The sequence below is a fragment of the Tasmannia lanceolata genome, unplaced genomic scaffold (genome assembly GCF_043159265.1).
Source record: "Tasmannia lanceolata isolate RefF3 unplaced genomic scaffold, GAP_Taslan_0.1 ptg000005l, whole genome shotgun sequence".
NCBI lineage: Eukaryota > Viridiplantae > Streptophyta > Magnoliopsida > Canellales > Winteraceae > Tasmannia > Tasmannia lanceolata.
Window position 1 is genome coordinate 18,042,983 of NW_027518682.1, and position 19,777 is coordinate 18,062,759.

General features: G+C 38.6%; 2 protein-coding genes across 2 annotated transcripts; both read right to left on the bottom strand.

Moving 5' to 3' along the window:
- Window positions 1–2,811: 2,811 nt before the first annotated feature.
- LOC143876768 (putative carboxylesterase 17) lies at window positions 2,812–4,071 on the bottom strand. The gene has a single exon (XM_077378462.1). The coding sequence runs from the start codon at window positions 3,997–3,999 to the stop codon at window positions 2,959–2,961; it is 1,041 nt and encodes a 346-aa protein (XP_077234577.1). The 5' UTR covers window positions 4,000–4,071; the 3' UTR covers window positions 2,812–2,958.
- A 7,888-nt stretch (window positions 4,072–11,959) lies between these two features.
- LOC143876769 (uncharacterized) lies at window positions 11,960–19,535 on the bottom strand. Its single transcript, XM_077378463.1, has 3 exons — window positions 19,273–19,535; window positions 16,444–16,591; window positions 11,960–12,209 (listed from the first exon to the last, which is right to left on the bottom strand). The coding sequence occupies exons 1-3, from the start codon at window positions 19,325–19,327 to the stop codon at window positions 12,110–12,112; spliced, it is 303 nt and encodes a 100-aa protein (XP_077234578.1). The 5' UTR covers window positions 19,328–19,535; the 3' UTR covers window positions 11,960–12,109.
- Between the last annotated feature and the right edge of the window lie 242 nt (window positions 19,536–19,777).

Consider the following 19,777-nt stretch of genomic DNA (forward strand, 5'->3'; position numbering starts at 1 on the left):
AACTTGAATGTAGAGCATTCCGCAGCCTCCAGGAATTGGAGAAGTGTTTGATGTCAATGAGAGGTGGCAAAGATCTTCACTATTTGGGGTTGCAGATTCCAATGAATTGTAAATGCATGCTATATTCACTGGGTTTCACTTATCCAAATCTGGCTTTTCCAGTGATTTATAGTTTGAAGGCGATCCATCAAATGCATTGCCTTGGCAGAGAGATTATACCGGGCCCTTGTAGCTTAGCTCACTTCATATTCGATATTCTTGAGTTGGGAGCTAATCTTGATATGTGATATAGATGTCTTTTGCTTGGTATGAGGGGGGTTGAGAGGACTTTGACGGTTGGCATGGGGTTCCTCCTTCATAGTTGATGGGGTTCCTCCTTCATGGTTGATTGTGTTTGTTGTTCTTTTGTATGTTTTTCCTTGGGCTGACGTCAAGTACATTTAGGCCCCCTTTAGTCATTGATACCCTAGGCGCTGGGTGTCCCTGGTGATCTAGAGGGTCGTAAATGTCACTTCCCTTTTTGTAGCCATAACGTTTCTTCTCTGGTTTTAATAATGGTCTTCATTGGCTTTAAAAAAATGTTAGTGACAATATTCTAGCTGAGTTACGACTGATGTCCATATTTCGGGATTGGATTTGCTAGGCAATTTTGCAGAAAGCCATTTCGCGGCTGACTTTTCCAGGAGAGAACAGGCTCACTTTTTAGCAGATTTTGTCTTATTCAGGGCCCTAGCAAATCCCTTCTGGGGGTAGAGGTTATCACACCCATGTAATATAAAGTCTAATAACACCTTTTGTTTATGAAGAATGCTTCAGTAGGGCTTGTCTTCATCATAATATAATGTGGTGCTCGGAGCTCTTACTAGGGTCCTAGCTTTGATAAATCCAATATAACATGGTGGGAATAAGATCGCAGTGATGAGTAGGACTGCACACGGTTCAGTCCAGTTCAGTTTAGGGAGGTTTTTTGAACTGAACGAATCCCATCGGTTTGGAAAAAATCCAAACCATAATCGAACCGATTTTGACCGGTTCAGTTCAGTTCACGGTTTATCCAGTTTTTGGTTCAGCTTTAATACAGATCTACGGTTGATACTCCAACCCTCTCTTCACTCCCCTCCTTCCCTTCCCTTCTCTCTATTCTCTCTCCCTCAAACTCTTAGCTCTCTCTTTTGCTCATTCTCTCTCACACTCCAACCCTCTCCTCTCTCTGCAATTTGTAGCTTTCTACCTCTAGCCCAAGCTCCAAAATAAACATTCTCCCTCAAAAAAGGCTTTTATGTTGCATTTATATCTAGGGTTGATACCCTTAGAGTGGCTAGAATGACAGAATTACCCCTAGACTACCCAAAATGGTAAATGCCCTCTAATTAGAAGACAAAAGAAAGGAGGTGCAATTTTGAGTTAGGGGGGCGGGCAAAAATGGGCGTCTACATGGGATGGCCAAAATGGGGTGTCTACAGTTTCTCATCGGTTCGGTTCGGTTCATTTTCGGATTAAAACTAATAAACCGTCAACCGAACCGAATATCGGTTTTTCGGTTCGGTTATGTAAAAGCCTTAACCGTGACCGAACCAGTGTCAAGAAAAACCGAACCATACCAAACCGAAAGGCCCGGTTCGGTTCGGTTTATCGGTTTGGCTGGTTTTTTGTGCAGCCCTAGACGAGTAGGCCTTTAATGTACGGGTATGACTTGCAAGGAAATAAAGCTCGAATCAATTGCATTCTAGACACACCCACAGTTCTTTAGCAGCACCTCATTACCACCAGCCATTACGCTCGAATCTCCAGTAAGCCCCCAACTAGAGTAGAAATTGAATGATTTTCTTTCTCTTTCCTCGCCATCAATAGCCTTAAGAACCATAGGTGCACCAACCGTATGAATGCCTTTTGGAAGCAATTAACATAGGGGGCTGATACTGACTCCATTCTTCATTTACATTTTGTTTAACCAGCTGTCAAAGGCTGTTACAATTCCTTATAATGCTCTCTGCAGCTAAAAAATGTAGGACAAAAGTGATTATGGCCATTATTTGCAAATAATCATATTTCCAATGTCGGATCTATCAGATGGATGGTACAGATCAACCAAAAGGTGGGGCCTATTAAGTGAAACAAAATTTTCACCCATTTTTCCACAAAATGTGCTTATTGTGCTGTTAAATCTAATTAACACTGGCCCCACTATTGGTCCGTTTCATCGTACGGCGCCATTTTGACTAGAAATTTCAAAATGGTTCCGTGGTGTGATAGGTTTGCAAATTTCCTTGGGGAAATTTTTGGTAGAAATTCATGAAAAATTAGTTTACCAGGCTCATAAATATCCATTTTCATGTAAAATTTTGCAAACTGCCTCTTAAGACCTTGTTTGGATTGCAAGAATTTTCAGGAAAGGTTTGGGCATGAAATTTTTTTTCAAAATTTCGCACTTTTCCATTGTTTGATTACCATTGAAAAAAGGAACATGAACTACAACAATTTAAGTTTTATTGACAGGGACCTTCAATTTATAATGATATCCCTCCAAGTAAGCAATGGAGACAAAATTTTCCTACATGAAATGTTTTTCCTGCAATCGAAACAGGGAGCAACTCATTTTCCATGGATTTTTTTTTCCCAAATTAAAGATTCTTCATATTCTCAAGGAAAACTGCAAACCTAGTAGTCCTTGGAATGCTGTTACCTAAATTTGGTTTTCCATGATCCAAACGGCTTTTTAGGGCATGTTTGGCAAGCTTGAGCGCGCACATGAGAGAGAGAGAGAGAGAGAGAGAGAGAGAGAGAGAGAGAGAGAGAGAGAGAGATTCCAGGTAAACTAATTAAAGCTGAATTAAGTGGTAAACCCATGTTTGGGATTAGACATTCTGATTGCTAGTATATGTGTAATTTGATCACAAAAGAGAAGAAGCCTCTAACTTAAGCACATAAATGCAGCATAGAGAATCAGAAAATCGAGTTCTATGGATTAATGAAGGCCTTGATATGTGATATCATATCAAGGGTTCGGGGTTGTGAGAGTGGGTAGTTATGGAGGACTTGGAAAGAATGCCCCACGCCCATGTACATCACATACTCCAATCTCTTTCCTGCCCTTCTCATGGCTTCACAAAACTCCAGGTTCCTATCCTTCAATATATCCATCTCTGAAAGGCACACTAAAACTGGTGGGACCCTCAAATCCTCCAACTTGGTCGACCCCTTAGACAAAGGGTTGCACCACTGATGGTCCCGGTTCACCCCTAACGGCAGGGCTAAGCTCCAATAGACGTCCGACGACTTCAAACTGAGCGCCGAGTTTGATGGTTGCACTGTGTACTTCTCCGAAGATGTTCGCGCCTCTCCACCAAAGAAGGGTTGTATTAGGATGACCCCTTTGAGACATAATGGCTTTAGAGTGGTGGACTCTAACCCAAGCCGTGTGGCTACATTGTATGCTATGGTGCCACCAGCACTGTCCCCACATAGGAACACTTTCGAGAAGTCGCAACGGGTGGACCACCAACTTTGATGATCCCCCGTGCCATTGAGTGATTGTTGCCTGACCCACTTAACAGCACCAATGCCATCATCATAGGCCGCCGGAAGAGGGTTCTCCGGCGCGAGACGATAGTTCACCGACATGATTAAGCAATTGGCCTTGGAAGACAAAGTAGAAAGGAAATCGTGGTAACATTTCCATGCCGCTGAGCCGACACAAAATCCCCCGCCATGGAAGTAAATTAGTATGGGGAGCTTGGATTGGCGTTTGGGCACGTAGATACGTGCCCATATGCCCGTGAAATTGTCTATTGACACATCTTGAGAAGCCACATCGGACTCTACAACTTGTGTACAATCCACATTGGCGACAATTGGGGGTCGTTCCACGTGGCCATCCTTGTAGACTCTAATGAGTCCTTTAATCTCTTCAACTACAACCCCATGTTGATTATGGTCCTTGTCCAAATTGGCGTTGAACCTTGCATCAGTAAGAGAAATAGCTCTCATTCTTCTTCTCATATAAGAAATGGAGAACACAATAAGCTCTTCTTGTTACCCCACTCGAAACTATCTCACTATGGATACAATCCCTACGTTTCTCTCCTTATATTGAGCAAACAAGGATAAGGACAAACCGAAAGTTAGGATGAAGAAGAATTCCAATCTCATCCTCAGACAAGTGGGCAGGTGGGATCCAGCCACATGTCCAATGTGAACGCCCACCCACATTTGTTTGACATATCACCTCCTAATTCACATCACTTTAATGTGTAATGTGAGCTCTGGTCATCTGTGATATGTGGGTGGTTGTGGACCTTTGTGGTTCTTGCTCCAAATAGCTGTGCCTAATCCTTGGTGAATTGGTGGCTAAAATTCCACGCCTTGTTTGTCTTAAAATCGTATGAAAACATTTCAAAACTAATGATGGCCACAATACTTTAGTGGGCGTCGTATGCTAAATAGAAACGTTCATAATTTAAACTTTGCACCAATGTCAACATAACTCTTCGTCCTAAACAGAAGAAAAAAGAGACAAGAAAGGTTCTAACCTAAAAAGGGAGCATCCTAGAAGAAAAGAGTGGTCAAACTACAATAGGAAGATAAGCAAAACTTAAAACATATGGGAAACAGCAAAATTCCTATATGGGCAATCTTATTATCTCATTTCATCTTTGATCGTGGGGTCATGTGAGTCTCTCTAGATTCTATCATCTCTTAAAAAGTTTTCAACCACTGGGATCCACTTCGCCTTATCAAGTATTGGACGGCGATAAAGAGTCTCTCTTTTTTATTTAATTTATTTGTTTTATTTTTTGAAAATTTGAATTTATCTAAGAACCAGGGCAGTCCCTGAGTTTTTATTGATAAAAATAAAAGAAGTACAAGAGGAAGACATGCTGCTTAGCCTTTAAATCCCAACCAAAATGGTAAAGAAATCTACAACAGTACCACAGCATATCGAAATTCTATTGTTAGATTTCTTGGCCGAATCATTTCCCATGACTAAAACCACAAGAGCATGTTTAAATCACAATGTAGATTCGTCAGTTAACTTTTCTGCATGAAAGATGAAGAGCCACCTGAGACTTCATGACTTGTAAGACTTTGTATGTAAAGTCACCATCTCTTAGAATAAAGGAGGTTCGGCACCCGGGCACAACGCATCCCTCTCTCATTTGATCATTGTTCCTCTCTCTCTCTCTCTCTCTCTCTCTCCATGGGTGGACTCTTTATTCTTTCAAAACATTCGATCCTTATATTCTCTTTTTTTATGTCCTTGTAGTTTGAAGATGGAGAGTGGAAGTCATTTCCAAGCAACTGACCAAAATATCAGATAGTCCTTTGTACCTTGTTTGAATCTTTCACTTTGAATCTTTTACCTTCTTTGAATCTCATCCTCAATCGTTTAGACGTCTCTAAATATTTCGTGAGAAAGCATGAATCTTATCTTCAATCTTTCAGGCCTCTCTAAATATTTCCCGAGAAAGCATGGGACAATCAGAATGCAGTGCCAATCTTCTTCGTTTTATTTTATATAGCGTAGCGGAAATCCATGAAAACAAAGGATGCATGAATGCCTCCTGAAGAAGAATAATTGAAAAAAACGAAGGGATTTGCTAAGGCCCATTCGAAGGCATTTTGCGGAGCAGCTGTTGCTTGAGAGAGCAGCCACCTCTGATGAATTAAATGGATAAGACAGAATCTGAGCCTATGTGGCTGCTCTCTCTTGCAACAGCAGCTCCGCAAAATGCCTTCTGCAATGGTGCCTAGCAAATCCCAAAAATAAACTAAAGATAAAACAAGTGAAGGAAAGACTAAACATTAATGAAAGGCTAGAAAGAGAAGAAGAACGTAAAAGCTGGTCAGATGCAGAATAGTGTATGGGTGTAGAATTTGAAATACCCCTCCAAATCACCTTAAAATAAAGCTCTGATACCATACTGACAATCGTCTCAAAAAAAAAAAAAAAAAATCAACAAGAAACACTCTATTAATTTTTTTTTTGAAAATGAAACACCCTACTATTTTATTTTATTTTTGAAAATGAAACACCCTATTTATAAATAATATATTATCTATAAATTAATGAGGAAAGTATTTCTGAGCTTATCTGAGCTCTAGCTCAAAAACACATGTGGCCCCACATTTTTTAGGGCATCCAAAGCATTCATTTGGAAGGCCCTTCCACGGATAGGGTGTGTACCAAAAATCAGATCGATAGGATCATCCTAACCCAATTAAAGGTGGAGGGGGAAAATGGATAGACACTGTGTGTCCATGTTTCTACCCATTTCCCCCCCCCCCCCCACAAATGACAAGGTTAGGATGATCCTATAGGGCTTATTTTTGGTACACACCCTATCCATGGAAGGGCCTTCCAAATGAATGCTTTGGAAAAAAATGCGGGGTCACATGTGTTTTTTAGTTCTAGCTCAGATAAGCTTATCTGAGCTAGAGCACAGGAACACTTTTCTCTAAATTAATTACCTATACATAGCGATAAATCAATATAACATGTAGCCAACAATTTCTAATTAAGTTTTCTCTGCCTATGATTTATAGAACGAGAAGATGATTTTTATTTTTATTTTGAAATGGCAAGGAGAAGATGATCTTAAGCCCTTTTTGTTTTGGTTGGGCTCACATTTATGTTTAATTTGGAGATAATCAGTTTTAAACTCACAACCGGTTCTCAAAATCCAAAATAGATAGGAACTACGCAGGAAGAATCAAAATAATCCTAATGCGGTTTTATTCATTTCATTTTTATTTTTATTTTGAATGGCGGGTTTTATTCATTTCATAAAATCAAAAGAGTCATCACAGGGATGAAAATTGTGCGCCGTGGATTAGAGCGTCTATCACAATAATTCATTCAAATGCAGACAATCCTAACCATCCATTTGGAGGACTTGAATGGACTGTTGCTCTTTTTATTCACTGACCCCTCCTGTGCAGGTGAATTACGAGAAGATTAGAATCATCCAAAGAGTGATTTTCAGAAAGTGAGATAAGCTCTAAAGTATAAATTCAATCCATTTCCAAATAGCCTAGTCAAAGGTCCAAACTTCAACAAGAAGATCACACTCAAGTACATGCTTCATACTTTTTAAAGATTCATACGGACCACCATAACTAATAAACAAAATTATTTGGAAAGCGAATAAATATGAAGTACTTCAGCCAACAGTAGACATTGAAAGTCTTTACACGGAAAAGAATCATTCAGAAGAATGTTCTTTTGCTTTTTCACTGGTTAGTAACTAAAGATAAGATTTGGGTATCGCATATCTTCTTCTTCTCAATGGGTTGAAAGATGAGCATCAGCTGTACTGAATCAAAATTGACCACTAGGGAAAGCAAGTTGAAGAGTGGATTCATCTCACACGTGAAGATAATGGAATGTGTCGGTTTGACTGGTTGTCTGAGAACGACACTGATGTAAATTTCTTCATCTGGGGTTTTTCAGCATGGATGTATATTGTGATAAATCTTTATTCGCGTTGAATACTATTCTTTTTTGCAAAAACTCTACCTCTAGCTCTAGTTCTTCATCACATGAAGATAAGATGTGATGTGGGGAATATATCATTAATTGGACTGGATTCTGTCTTGCCAACAGCACAAAACCCATCTTACTTGAACAAAGAAAAGAAGAAAAAAGGGTTTTCTCAATGGAAGTCTTTGATCTTAAATGATGATAATTTCAATCTGGACCTTATCTAGGTAGTGGTGTTTGCATCTCCTACTTAATGGCGGTGAAAAACAGTAGTTTGCTTCCTAAATTTTAGGCTTGACAGTTGACAATGGAGTCTCTTCCATCTTGGTTTGGACACTCCTTCCTTTCACTTTGAATGATTAGCTTTTCTTAACGAGAAATAAGTGTTGATATTTTTTTGTAGAGGTAAAGAAATTTTATAATGACAATGGAGTCTCTTCCATCTTGGTACGGCTTCCTCCACATGATATGTTTTTGTTTTTAAAGGTAACGAAATTTTATTCATGGTAACAACAGATTACAGCAAGGATGGGACAACAGAACACACCAGGCTCCATTAGCAAGGTGTCCTCCATAGGATACGTGGGACCCAAATAACTAGATGGGGTCCACGCAATCCAAAGTTATCACCAATTTGGTGAAGATTCTTGCATTGTGGCCCTATCCGTGGGTGGCATCTAGTAGTGTGGGCCACACGTGCCAATCATCTGCCACGTGTAAAGATGATAGAGAGTTGGGTGTAAGTGGACTTAAGTTCAGATCATAGTGCTATGATCTTTCACCCACACATGCCAATGAGCACAAATTTAAGTAACCTCTGGCCTTCAATCTGAGATGGATTTTGTGACACAATTAAATATGGTGGGCCCTACCATATATAAGGCCTGCAGTACATGCAACAATAGCTTAACGGAGATCTTCCATATATTGTGGCCATCGGATGATCCTTATCTTGCAAGTCCACTAGGGTAACTAATACGTAGGGGTGTAAACGGATCGAATTCGAATCGGATATGGCTATATCCGAATTCGATTACAGTATACACTATCAGAATTCGGATTCAGATTCGAATTTGACGGATATTTAATATCTATTACCGAATTCGTATTCGTCGGATATTGTTCGAATTCGGATATTATCCGCATCCGTTTATCCGATAAATTTGAACATTGTATTACAGCACTTTATCTTTCTACAGTCGTCCATTTACCATCAATGACTATGGCCTTTTTGCTCTAGAATTCTTTAGAAACTATGACATCTTCATTCAATCACCATCATCCATTTGTCTCTTTCATCCTACAACCCACATTTGTTGCTTCATAAAGAAGCCATGTCAAATTTCAAGAATGCCCTTAAAATGAGAGATTACTTCATTTCCTGCCCAAAACACTTTTTGTTTTTGCTTTTTTCTAAAAAGAAATTTCACTTTTCTTTTAGAAACAAAAGATAGTGTGTCATTACTAAAAATAAATATTAATGATATTATTAATAATAAATAAAAGGGATTTACTTCTCGGATTCGGATGTTAAACGGATCGGATATACCATTTACCAGATTCGCATCTGCTAAGAGCCGGATATCTCATAAACGGATTCGGATAATATCCGCTTGAAACGGATCCGGATAATATTCGCTTTAAACGGATTCGGATGCAGACGGTAATCGAATTTTCGAATATCCATTTACACCCCTACTAATACGTGCAAATGTGGGCATATGGAAAGGGTTGACACACACACAAAGGATTCAGAATGTGTTTAAGGGCAAACACTCGGTAAGAGAGTGCATGTCAAGTGATCATAGGGATACAAATTCAAACAGGGCATGTCTGATATACACAAATTCTCTTTTATCATGCCCAGGACAAAGTTTTGAATTCAACAAAGGCCATCCATGGGAGAATCGTCTGATATAATCATTTGTCAACAATGGTTGCCAATGGAAGTGGAATGAAAATGGTTCGACATTAACTCTATGAAATCATTGTTGCTTGTGAATGAACCAATGTGCATTGATGGTTGAGCTGATAATGATGGAGCTAAAATGTTTGAAAGACATCATACTTAATTTGAATAAGCATTTCTCCAGATAAATATATGTTCTTTTTACAAAGATAAATGTGCATGTTTTTCTAGTATAGGATAAAATGAAATGGGAACCCAAATACTGACCAACTCATGACCAGATTCTGAATTACAAAGAAAAACTTCAAAACTGGAGATAATATTTTGTTGCTGCAGATATGACAATCCATGGTTGTTGTTTTTTTTTTTAAATGATAATCCATGATTGTTAATGAGAAAACATTGGACGTGGCAAATGGTTCTGGGATTGGGATTGGGTCTGATAATCCGACTTGCAGACAGGTCTAATGAAGATGGTGCAAGTCAAATTACTAAGAGAGATTTAATGAGAATGACCTGCATATTTTTTTAACCATTTCAACCTGCGACTCGACTCGTGACTCGATTTCTTAATTTTATGACTCAACTCGACTCGTGACTCGTAAGAGTTTTTGACAAACACAGAAACTTAGTTAAAAAAATATAATCATATATTAAAAGATGAACCATGTAAAAAATTATAAACCAATAGCACATATATGATCCACTATGCCAAAAATATAAATAACCATATGCTTGTAACTTGCATGCACAAAAATAATTATGTTTTGGTTGGAACTTAATCATGGGTGAAAACCCTTCCTTGCTTTAGATTTGTATCTACTCATGATTTATGGTATGGTTGGAAGGAGATTTGTTGTAGTTCGGTTAAGAACCCAAGATTGTCCAAGACTGGGAACCTCCCGCACATGGTTTTTTGAAGCTAAACTTTTACGGATCTATCATGGGGAACCCTGGTCCTGCCGGAATTGGGGGAGTCTTGAGGGATGAATTTGAAGCTATGAAATGGGATTTTGCAGGTCTCCTTGGAGTCGTAGACGCTAATGAAGCTGAATAGTGCGTGCTATCTACCAGGGAATAAGGTATCTTAAGAATAATGTAGTAGTAGAAGGAGACTCACTCAATGTGATAAAGTGGATCAGTGGCTCTCATTCCTTCCCTTGGAGATTTGCCTCTTTCTTCGATGAAATCCAAGACAGGTTAGGAGATGCATAGATTTATTTCCATCATGTTAAGAGATCAGCTAATGGTGTGGCGGCAGTTTAGCTAGATGCGGTGTCTCTACGAAGAGAGTGGAGCTATTTGACTCTGTTTCACCTTGACCCTTGCAGTGGGGCTTGTTCTTGTTTTTGTTTTCCTATCTCTTTATTTGTATATATACCTTCTCGATCTTTTTTTTCTCATTTAATGCAACTGCCTACCATTCAAAAATAATAATAATTAAGTTCTCAGTTCCGACTTCCAAGTTTTTCAACTCGGCTTGACTCGTAAGAGTCTTAGTCTTTCGGCTCAACTCGCAGCGACTCGTAAGAGTCATCAGGCAACTCGTAAGAGTTTTCAACAAAGGCGAATCACCCATGCGACTCGACTCGAAAGCCCAATGACTCGACTCAAGAGTTGACTCGTACAACTTGTAAGAGTTTGACAACTATGTTAAATATCCGGATAATTTAAAATTTCTGGATTTATACAGTAAAAAATCTCCTTCAAATAGGTGATTGAAGCAAGAGGGATTTTAATACAACACAGAGAATTACCATTCAAGAAATACAACACGGAGAAATTTGAGTAAAAAATAAAATTATAAGACTGAAAAAAAATTGTGAATTTTGAAAGACATGAACTGGCAGCCCATATTTATAGATCGTACAATATCCTCAACTCTTCTCTGACTCTAAATCCAAACTCTATCCTAACCTCAACTGCTTTCTTACATCAAGTTGGACTGCAATTACTAATTTAAACTCCATTCGAAACAACCAACGGAAAACACCATTTTTGGATGGGTGACAAATATAAGAGTATGACGCAAAGTGGCAACACCACATAGGTACAACCAATGTAGTGTCTCACTTCACATACCTACGGAACTTCTGCTGTGTCATCGCCCAATTTTCAGAACCTGAACGGTTTGGATATGTGGATTTCAGAATCTAGGTTTTAGTTTGAAACCAGTGTAAAATTCTGGATTTTACAATGGAAGTAGGTTGCAGATGAAGGGTTTAAGTAAGAAAACCAGGTTTTAGAAATCTCTCCCCCATCCTGAGATTTCTAAAACCTAGAAACAGGGGTGATCTCCTACTCTCTCTAGCTCGACAGAAAGAAGGGCGAGAAATCAGAAAACAACGGATGATCTCCTTCTCTCGTCTTCCATCCACGATTTTGAGAAAATCCAAGATTCTAAAATCCGCATATCCAAACGGCCCCTATGTCTTTTAATCAGGTTTATCTTTTTAGAAGTCATATGTAATAGAACTGTTAGGATATTCATATCAAGGATGTTCAAATCTAGTATGCACACAGTTTTCATGACTAAAATGATTATGCTAGCTTCACACGATCCAATGAAATGACTGAAATTACTTGTCTATTGCTTCACTTTGAGACTTTTAGCACCTCACATGTGCACTGTAAGTCACAGATTTGAAATTGATTCACAATTTCAAATACTAACTGAAAATAGTGAACATGTTCTACCTTCAGATGCCTCTACATATATGTTAGTGGATATGGCTTGTGTTTCTTAAATTTTTAGCTCCCTTGCTCTCCTGTTCAATCTTGTAGCTTTTCTTCATTTCTTCCAAGATGGAGTCATTGGTGCTGCCAAGAACAAAAGGGAGATTTAAGATTTTGCATCAACAACAAATTTAGAGAATTTAACTCTATAATACACCCAGTATTTCTCGCTCTAAAAAAGTGGCTAAAGTCATATGCTGACTTCCCAGCTAATTAGGATGCTAATGAGAGGGCATGATAAATGGGGTTGAGTGGCTTTCATTATGAATTTTCCTTTCTGAATTCAAGCATCACCCTTTTGTCACTAATAAATTACTTTATTTATAGATAAAAAATAAGTATTTTGTTAAAAAAAAAAGGTAGTCACATGGGGGAAAGCTCAAGCTGGTGCTTCTGACAGAAACTAATCATGCTCTAGTCATTTTTGTGGTGGAAGCTTGAAAAGAGAGGAGAAGAAGAGAAGAGAATAACCATTCATATTAAAAAACAGAGAAGAGGAAAATAAAGAAAGGAGAAGAGAAGAAGATTTTATGTAAAATGTTGTGTTAGGTAAAAACCATACACATGATCCATATAAGAAGCAATTACAAAGTGTAATAAAGGACATGTCCTTGACAATATAGAGAAACACAATGCGGATATTTACTAAACTAGCGCAACCCTGTGCATTATTGCACCTCCAACTCTAACACTCCTCAAGTTGGAGCATAGGTATCTATCATTCCCAACTTGGATACACATTCACACAATCTAGCGTTCCTAAGAGCCCTTGTCAGGATATTTTCCATCTGTTCTTGGGTTTTCACATGAGAAGTAGCAATAACTTTAGAACTCACATTATCATGGTCAAAATGAAAGCCAACTTCTATGGGCTTGGTTCTTTCATGGTAAACGGGATTGGTTGCAATGTGAATGGCATCCTGGTTGTTTCCATACAATTTCATTGGAAGAGTTTCTCAACAAAGTGCAAATCCCCAAATTTCTGCCCACAACAGCACAATAGCCAGATATCCTATCATCTAAAGATCTAGCCCAATCTGCATCATTGAAGATCTCCGCCTTTGAATGACCATGATTTTTGTAACCTTTCCTCGACTAGACTTCAGATAACAAAGAATCCTATATACACTCTCGAGATGGTTAGTTCTTGGAGAGTCCATGAAGTAACCATACCCGCATCATAGGATATATCAGGGCGAGTCATGAACAAGTAAATCAATCTTCTAAAAAGCCCGACCATACATGCCTTCATCTTTAAGAGGTTCACCCTCTTAACACTAATATGAAGATTTTGTTCCATATGGGAGACAACTGGTCTGGCCCCTAACATGTCAATCTCATCTTGAAGGTGCACAATGCATTCCCTTTGTGATATAGCTATACCCTTCTTAGATATAGCAGCCTCAATACCCATAAAGTACTTTAAAGGTCCCAAATCTTTGAAATTAAATTTCTTCTTCAAGTAGAGTTTTAGCTTGCTAATCTCTTGATGATCATTGTTTGTAACCACAATATCGACAATGTATACTGTTGGATATAGTGTATTGCCTAAGGCCATAGTTGTCATTTTTGTACTTATCCTATTTAATATAAATACATAAGTCAAGGGGAGATTTTCCCAACTCACTTTTCTCCTCTCTATTCTCTCGCAACATGGTATCAGAGCCATCTTCAGTTTGCAGGCTACGCAAGTCCTTGTATGGGCTCAAGCAGTCTCCTAGAGCATGGTTTAGGCGCTTTAGTGATGCTGTCATGCAATTTGGCATGCGGCAATGTGCAGTTGATCATTCTGTCTTTAGTTGTCACTCTGATGCAGGACATGTTCTCCTTATAGTCTATGTGGATGATATTATTATTACAGGCAGTGATACGGTTGGTATACAGAAATTGAAGACCTTCTTACAGGCAGAATTCTCCACAAAAGACCTTGGTCGCCTACGGTATTCTTTAGGGATTGAGGTAGCCTATTCTAGCAGCAATCTATCTCTTTCTCAGCGGAAATAAGTACTTGATTTGTTAGAGGAGATTGGATTTGTGGGGGCAAAGCCTGCTGGTGTTCCTATGGATCCAAACACTAAGCTGATTGCAGAGGAAGGAGACTTGATGGATGACCCTAGAAGGTACCGTCATCTGGTTGGAAAACTTATTTATCTCACTGTTACTCACCCAGATATCTCTTATGCAGTTGGGGTAGTTAGCCAGTTTATGAGTGCCCCTCGTACTTTTCACTGGACAGCAGTAGTTCAGATTCTTCGCTATTTGAAACGTGCACCAGGGAAAGGTTTGCTATTCAAGAAAAATGGGCATGTCAGAGTGGAAGGATTTAGTGATGCAGATTGGGCAGGATCTCCAGCAGATAGGAGATCAACCACTGGTTATTGCAGCTTTGTTAACGGCAATCTGGTATAGTGGAAAAGTAAGAAACAAGAGATAGTTTCAAAGTCTAGCATCGAGGCAGAATACCGACCTATGTCTCATACTTAGTGGGGAACTTCTTTGGTTACGGTCTCTCATGTCAGAGATTGGTTTCTCTGCTACTTCTCCAGCTCAGCTCTACTGTGATAATAAAGCTGCGATTCACATAGCCACCAATCACGTATTTAATGAGAGAACCTAACATATAGAGGTTAATTGCCATTTTATTTGCCAGAGAATCTAGAGGGGCGAAATACATATTTTCTTCACTCGATCTGTGGACCAGTTAGCAGATATTTTTACCAAGTCATTACCTAAGTCAAAGTTAAATGATATTTGTAACAAGCTGGGAATGTATAATATCTACATTCCAGCTTGGGGGGAGTGTTGGATATAGTGTATTGCCTAAGGGCATAGTCGTCATTTTTTGTACTTATCCTATTTAATATAAATACATAAGTGAGGGGGAGATTTTCCCAACTCACTTTTCTCTTCTCTCTATTCTCTCGCAACATATACAATCAGGATAGTAAATAGCTCACCGTTTTTCTCAAATAATGTATGATCCGAGGAGCACCTGGTGTACTATAAGGCAAGAATGACAATGTAGAACTTCTCAAACCAGGATCTGGGAGATTGTTCGAGATCACAGAGGGCTATGCGAAGCTTGGAAACAAGCCTTTTCTCCCTCTCAAGAGGAGCCATATGCACTTCTTGATGTAGATCACCATGCAAGAAGGCATTATTCACATCGAATTGATGGAGAAGCCAGGAATGCTGAGCAGCAAGAGTCAATAGGATACAAATAGAAGTCATATTGGCAACCGGAGCAAAAGTCCCATCATAATCAATGTTGTGAATTTCAGTGAACCAGCGCACCACCAAACAAGCTTTTTATATCTCTCAATAGATCCATCGGAGTTAATAGTATAAACCCATCAACATCCAACCACCTTCTTTCCAGGAGGAGTAAGATCCCATGTGCGATTGCCCTTAAGATGTTGCATCTCCTGAAGAGAAAACCATCTAGCTGAACTTCAAGTCGAGTCGATATTCGAGTTTCTGAACTATGTCGTTAACCATAGCACCATTGCCAACTGGACTAATGGACAAAAATCTTACCTCACAATATTTGATTCCAACAAATATGGCTTTGCACAGACCTAATTGTTCTCTCTTAAGTGGAGGTAAGTCTTTAATCTGTTGTCATTTCCTAACTGCTCCCCTACTGCATGGCTGTAAGACACCAGAAAATACAATGCCTAGAAGACAAACCCATCAAAGCAAAAACAAATTTAGGTGCAGGTATATTTTTCTTAAGGTGTTGTTCTGGCTTTGGGATCTCATGATTTCCAAATGCTTCAGGTCATAAAATAGCATCTTTGTACACTTATCATGGCAGTCCCTTCTGCACTTCTGATAACTAGGAAAACAATACTATTTCTGCATCTTCCACAGCAAACAAATGCCTTCAACTCATATATTAATGGTCCTCTAGCCTTCTACATTTCATTATACAGTATGAAATATAAATGTTTCTTTAATTCTATAAAGTATAAACTTTCTTGCCTCAACTAATTTGAATTGAGTTACAGAATTTTGTTTTCCCTGAGATTGTGTTGCTCGGAAAGTATAAAAATTATAATACATACTTTCTCAAATATGCACATAATATCAGTTCACAAAAAAACAATGAGTACGAGTGACCTACAGGTTGCAAGAAATGTGTGCATTTTGAATACAGAAGTCTTGTCTAACAAGTTCTATAAATCTAGGAATGAGAGAATGGAATGGCTGATTTATAACTCCCTCAATCTACATAAACCCACAACTTAAGTACTCCAATATCAATATGACTGCACTAGAATAAGTTTACAACCAAAATCAAATGTGCCACACTTACTATTGATGAAGGCAGTCATTTAATTCTTTTGCTTGTTTCCGACAATGCCAAACGACAGATATAGTTCTCCCTACAGCACATTCAGCATACTTTGAAGTGTAGCGATCACATTCTTTAAGTGCCTTTTGCTTCATTTTGCTGCGTAAAGCTGGAGATTTCAACAATTAAATGCCAAAGTACTCCATAAACCCAAAAAGGTCAATATAATAATCATAAATGAAAGTAAGATGGATAAAAGATAAATGAACTTGTAAAGTAAAATGTACTTATACCCATAATAGAAACATAAATGAGAAAAGCAGATTGACCTTATGCATCATTAAAGTCCCATATGAAAATGGAAACTCTGTAACATAGCTACTGTTTTCCCTCCCCAATTAGAATACTGAAAAGTAACCAAGCAAGAAACTTTCTAGATCACAATGGAAATTTACCAGTTACAGCAGTTACTACGCCCTGGGCACAATACTGATCACGCAATTATCAACTCTTTGAAAATATTCAATATCTCTTTGCAGCTTAAGAATAGGGCAACAGTTTTTTCTGTTCTTAAATCAGACAATACCTATTTAAAACACACTGAGACACTTTGTAGGACAGGTCTATCAAGAAATCAAAATTGTTCATATTATGAAGTAAATATAAATACATTAAATACTATGTCTTCTTTCCCACAACAAATAAAATTCAAGACAAAGTTTCACGTAGTGATACTAGATAAATTCAAGACAAAGTTTCGCGTGGTGAGACTAGATACTAATATTTTACACAAGGTTCACCTCTTGCTTCTGGTTGGCTGGTTGGAAGGATTGCTATCTGTCGCCTTTTTCTCTCTCTTAGCGTTCCCTTAGAAAACTGGGAAAGCATTTAAGTTCACGTTGCCATAACACTAGGATGGTTTCAAGCAAGACAGGCAAAGGAAACCAAAACATGACCTCTGAGACTCAAGAAGGCAGAAAAGGAAGACTGTGCTAAGGTGCCACAATAGTCATGCCACACCAACCAATGAACTTTGCATATATTTGGTTTGTTTGATTGGTTTGCCTCGGTTCAATTTCGCTCTGATTTGTCATCAGTTTGTCTTGGTGTCACTCTACTTGGAGTGCGTTTAATGACTTGCAGAAAAGTAGTGAATGGATTACCCTCATTAACTTAATATGAGGATCAGTGACTAAAGTGATTGAAATAACATAACGTATGGCAATAAAATAAAACATTCAATAGAAGCTTTTGTGCCTGCATATGTGTAGGTTTAATAACTTAACCAATTAGTGAATGAACAACCCTCATTATCTCATCTCTCACCTTGCCAATGTCATGGCTGAGTAGCTTGTGAAATCTGGTCTGAATGGGGAAAGGATGAATGTTTCAATCACCTTCCCAATTGGCTGATATGTTATGTTTTGTGACACTATAAAGATACTAAATGGCGTGATGTACAAGAACAAAATGTTACTTTCAACCAAGGATTCAAAAATCGATTTCGGCCCGGACTTTGGTCTACACCACAGAAGTTTATAGAAGTCCATGAAAATCTTGTATAAATAATGGAAGTTTAACGCATGATTTCAATATCCTCCTCGGCCAGTGAAGAGCTATTCAAGGCACATTGAATATAGTTATATATGTTCCGAGCATATGCCATCATGTGGAAGTAAGATGTATCTTTATATCCGTCTTTTAAGCATGTAGCTTGCAACTTCTACCTATAGCTTATCTTTATATCCGTCTTTTAATTTAAGAGTGCTTTATACGAGGACATGTTCCTGAATTTCAGCTTCTCTTTCAAGAATTTCAATTTTTCCATGATCTGATGTTAAAAATTGGTGGGAAAATGGTAGAGTTGAAAGTAGATTTGAAACGTCATAGCAAGGATAGCTAGTTGGGAGTGAAATATGGTTCAAAAGACAGTGGGAGCAAGACCAAGATTCTATAGTCGTGGAGGCACCATCAATAGAATGATTCATGAAGAATCAGCGGCAAAAAGGAAAATATTATCAATATGGTATTATGAACATTTTGTAGTAATGAAGAAACAGGTATGCACCACTTCAATAATTTCTTCTTTGATAATAAATTTATATGTTGATATGAACTCAGCTAACACTCCTATCCTAACTTGTGGAACTTCTGGCATCTCCCTTGCAAAAATGATCAGGTCTAACATCCTTTTTTTCCCGCTTTGTGGGGGCACATGGAGCGAGCACAATGCCAGCGATCTTCTCAGATTTTTTTGCAAATCCTAGAGAGTCACATCCATATGGCGCACTTTCCAATAAAAACATTGAGAATATAATCTCCTTTACAATAACAATAGGAATCACCCTTGGAACTGAAGCATGATCCATTGATTTGTGGAATAGGATTAACAGTGATTCCCCACCTTACGCAATGCGATGGACCAAGCGAGGAAATCCCATCTCTTAGCTTTGAAATTAACCATCCTGGCTTTCTAATGGGGTGGACTTCCGATCTCCGCTAGGATGAAAAATTATGGAACATTTCCTATGATGGTAATTTTATTCAACCCTGACCTAATAATCAATCAAGATGAAAAACAAATAAAACAAATCTAGAGTAGCCATCAAGGCAATGAGAAATTTAGGACTTCCATTTTCAAGCTACTTTGAGATGCTTTTTACTTTACCAGAACAATTTCGCATGCCAACCCAGATCAGAATGGAAAGAGAAGAATAGGAAGTTGTGCCAGTTTTTTTCTTGAAAAGAATTATTCATATGGGTCGAGTTAAATAAAATATGAAAACACAAGTAATGAAGAAGCTGCTGAAAATGATAGGGTTTTAGAGGGGAGGGGATATTGAAGCTCACCTTCTTCCACTTTCTTCTTTACTTGATTTTCTCTGGCTTCTTGGACGTATCCCATTGAATACCCACTTCACTCTAACCACCAGAAATTTGCAGAAATCATGTATCAATCAACTCGCAGAAGGAAATTGTTTTACGCCTTGGCCGCCGCAACTGCAAAAGGAAAAGGAAAAGGAAAATGAACGGGTTGGAGAAGCTTAGCAAAGTGGCCTGGCCTAGTGATCTTTTTACATTGGGTTAGCTTTTCAGGAAGGTCCAACGGGATAATCAAACCTCCCATAGGATCCGGCTCGACAATCATGGGCTTGGAAAACTTTCTATCTATATCCGACCTTTTTGGGTCCAAATTGTAGGGTTCAATTACTAATGGGACCCGATGCAAACAAATGTCATAGGGCCCGTGGATGGGCCAAGATCCAAGGGGTGCAACTTGGGTCGGGCTCAACCGACACCCGACAGGTTCAACCCGATTTTGGCTCGGGTTGGGTTGGCATTTTCTCTGGTTAGG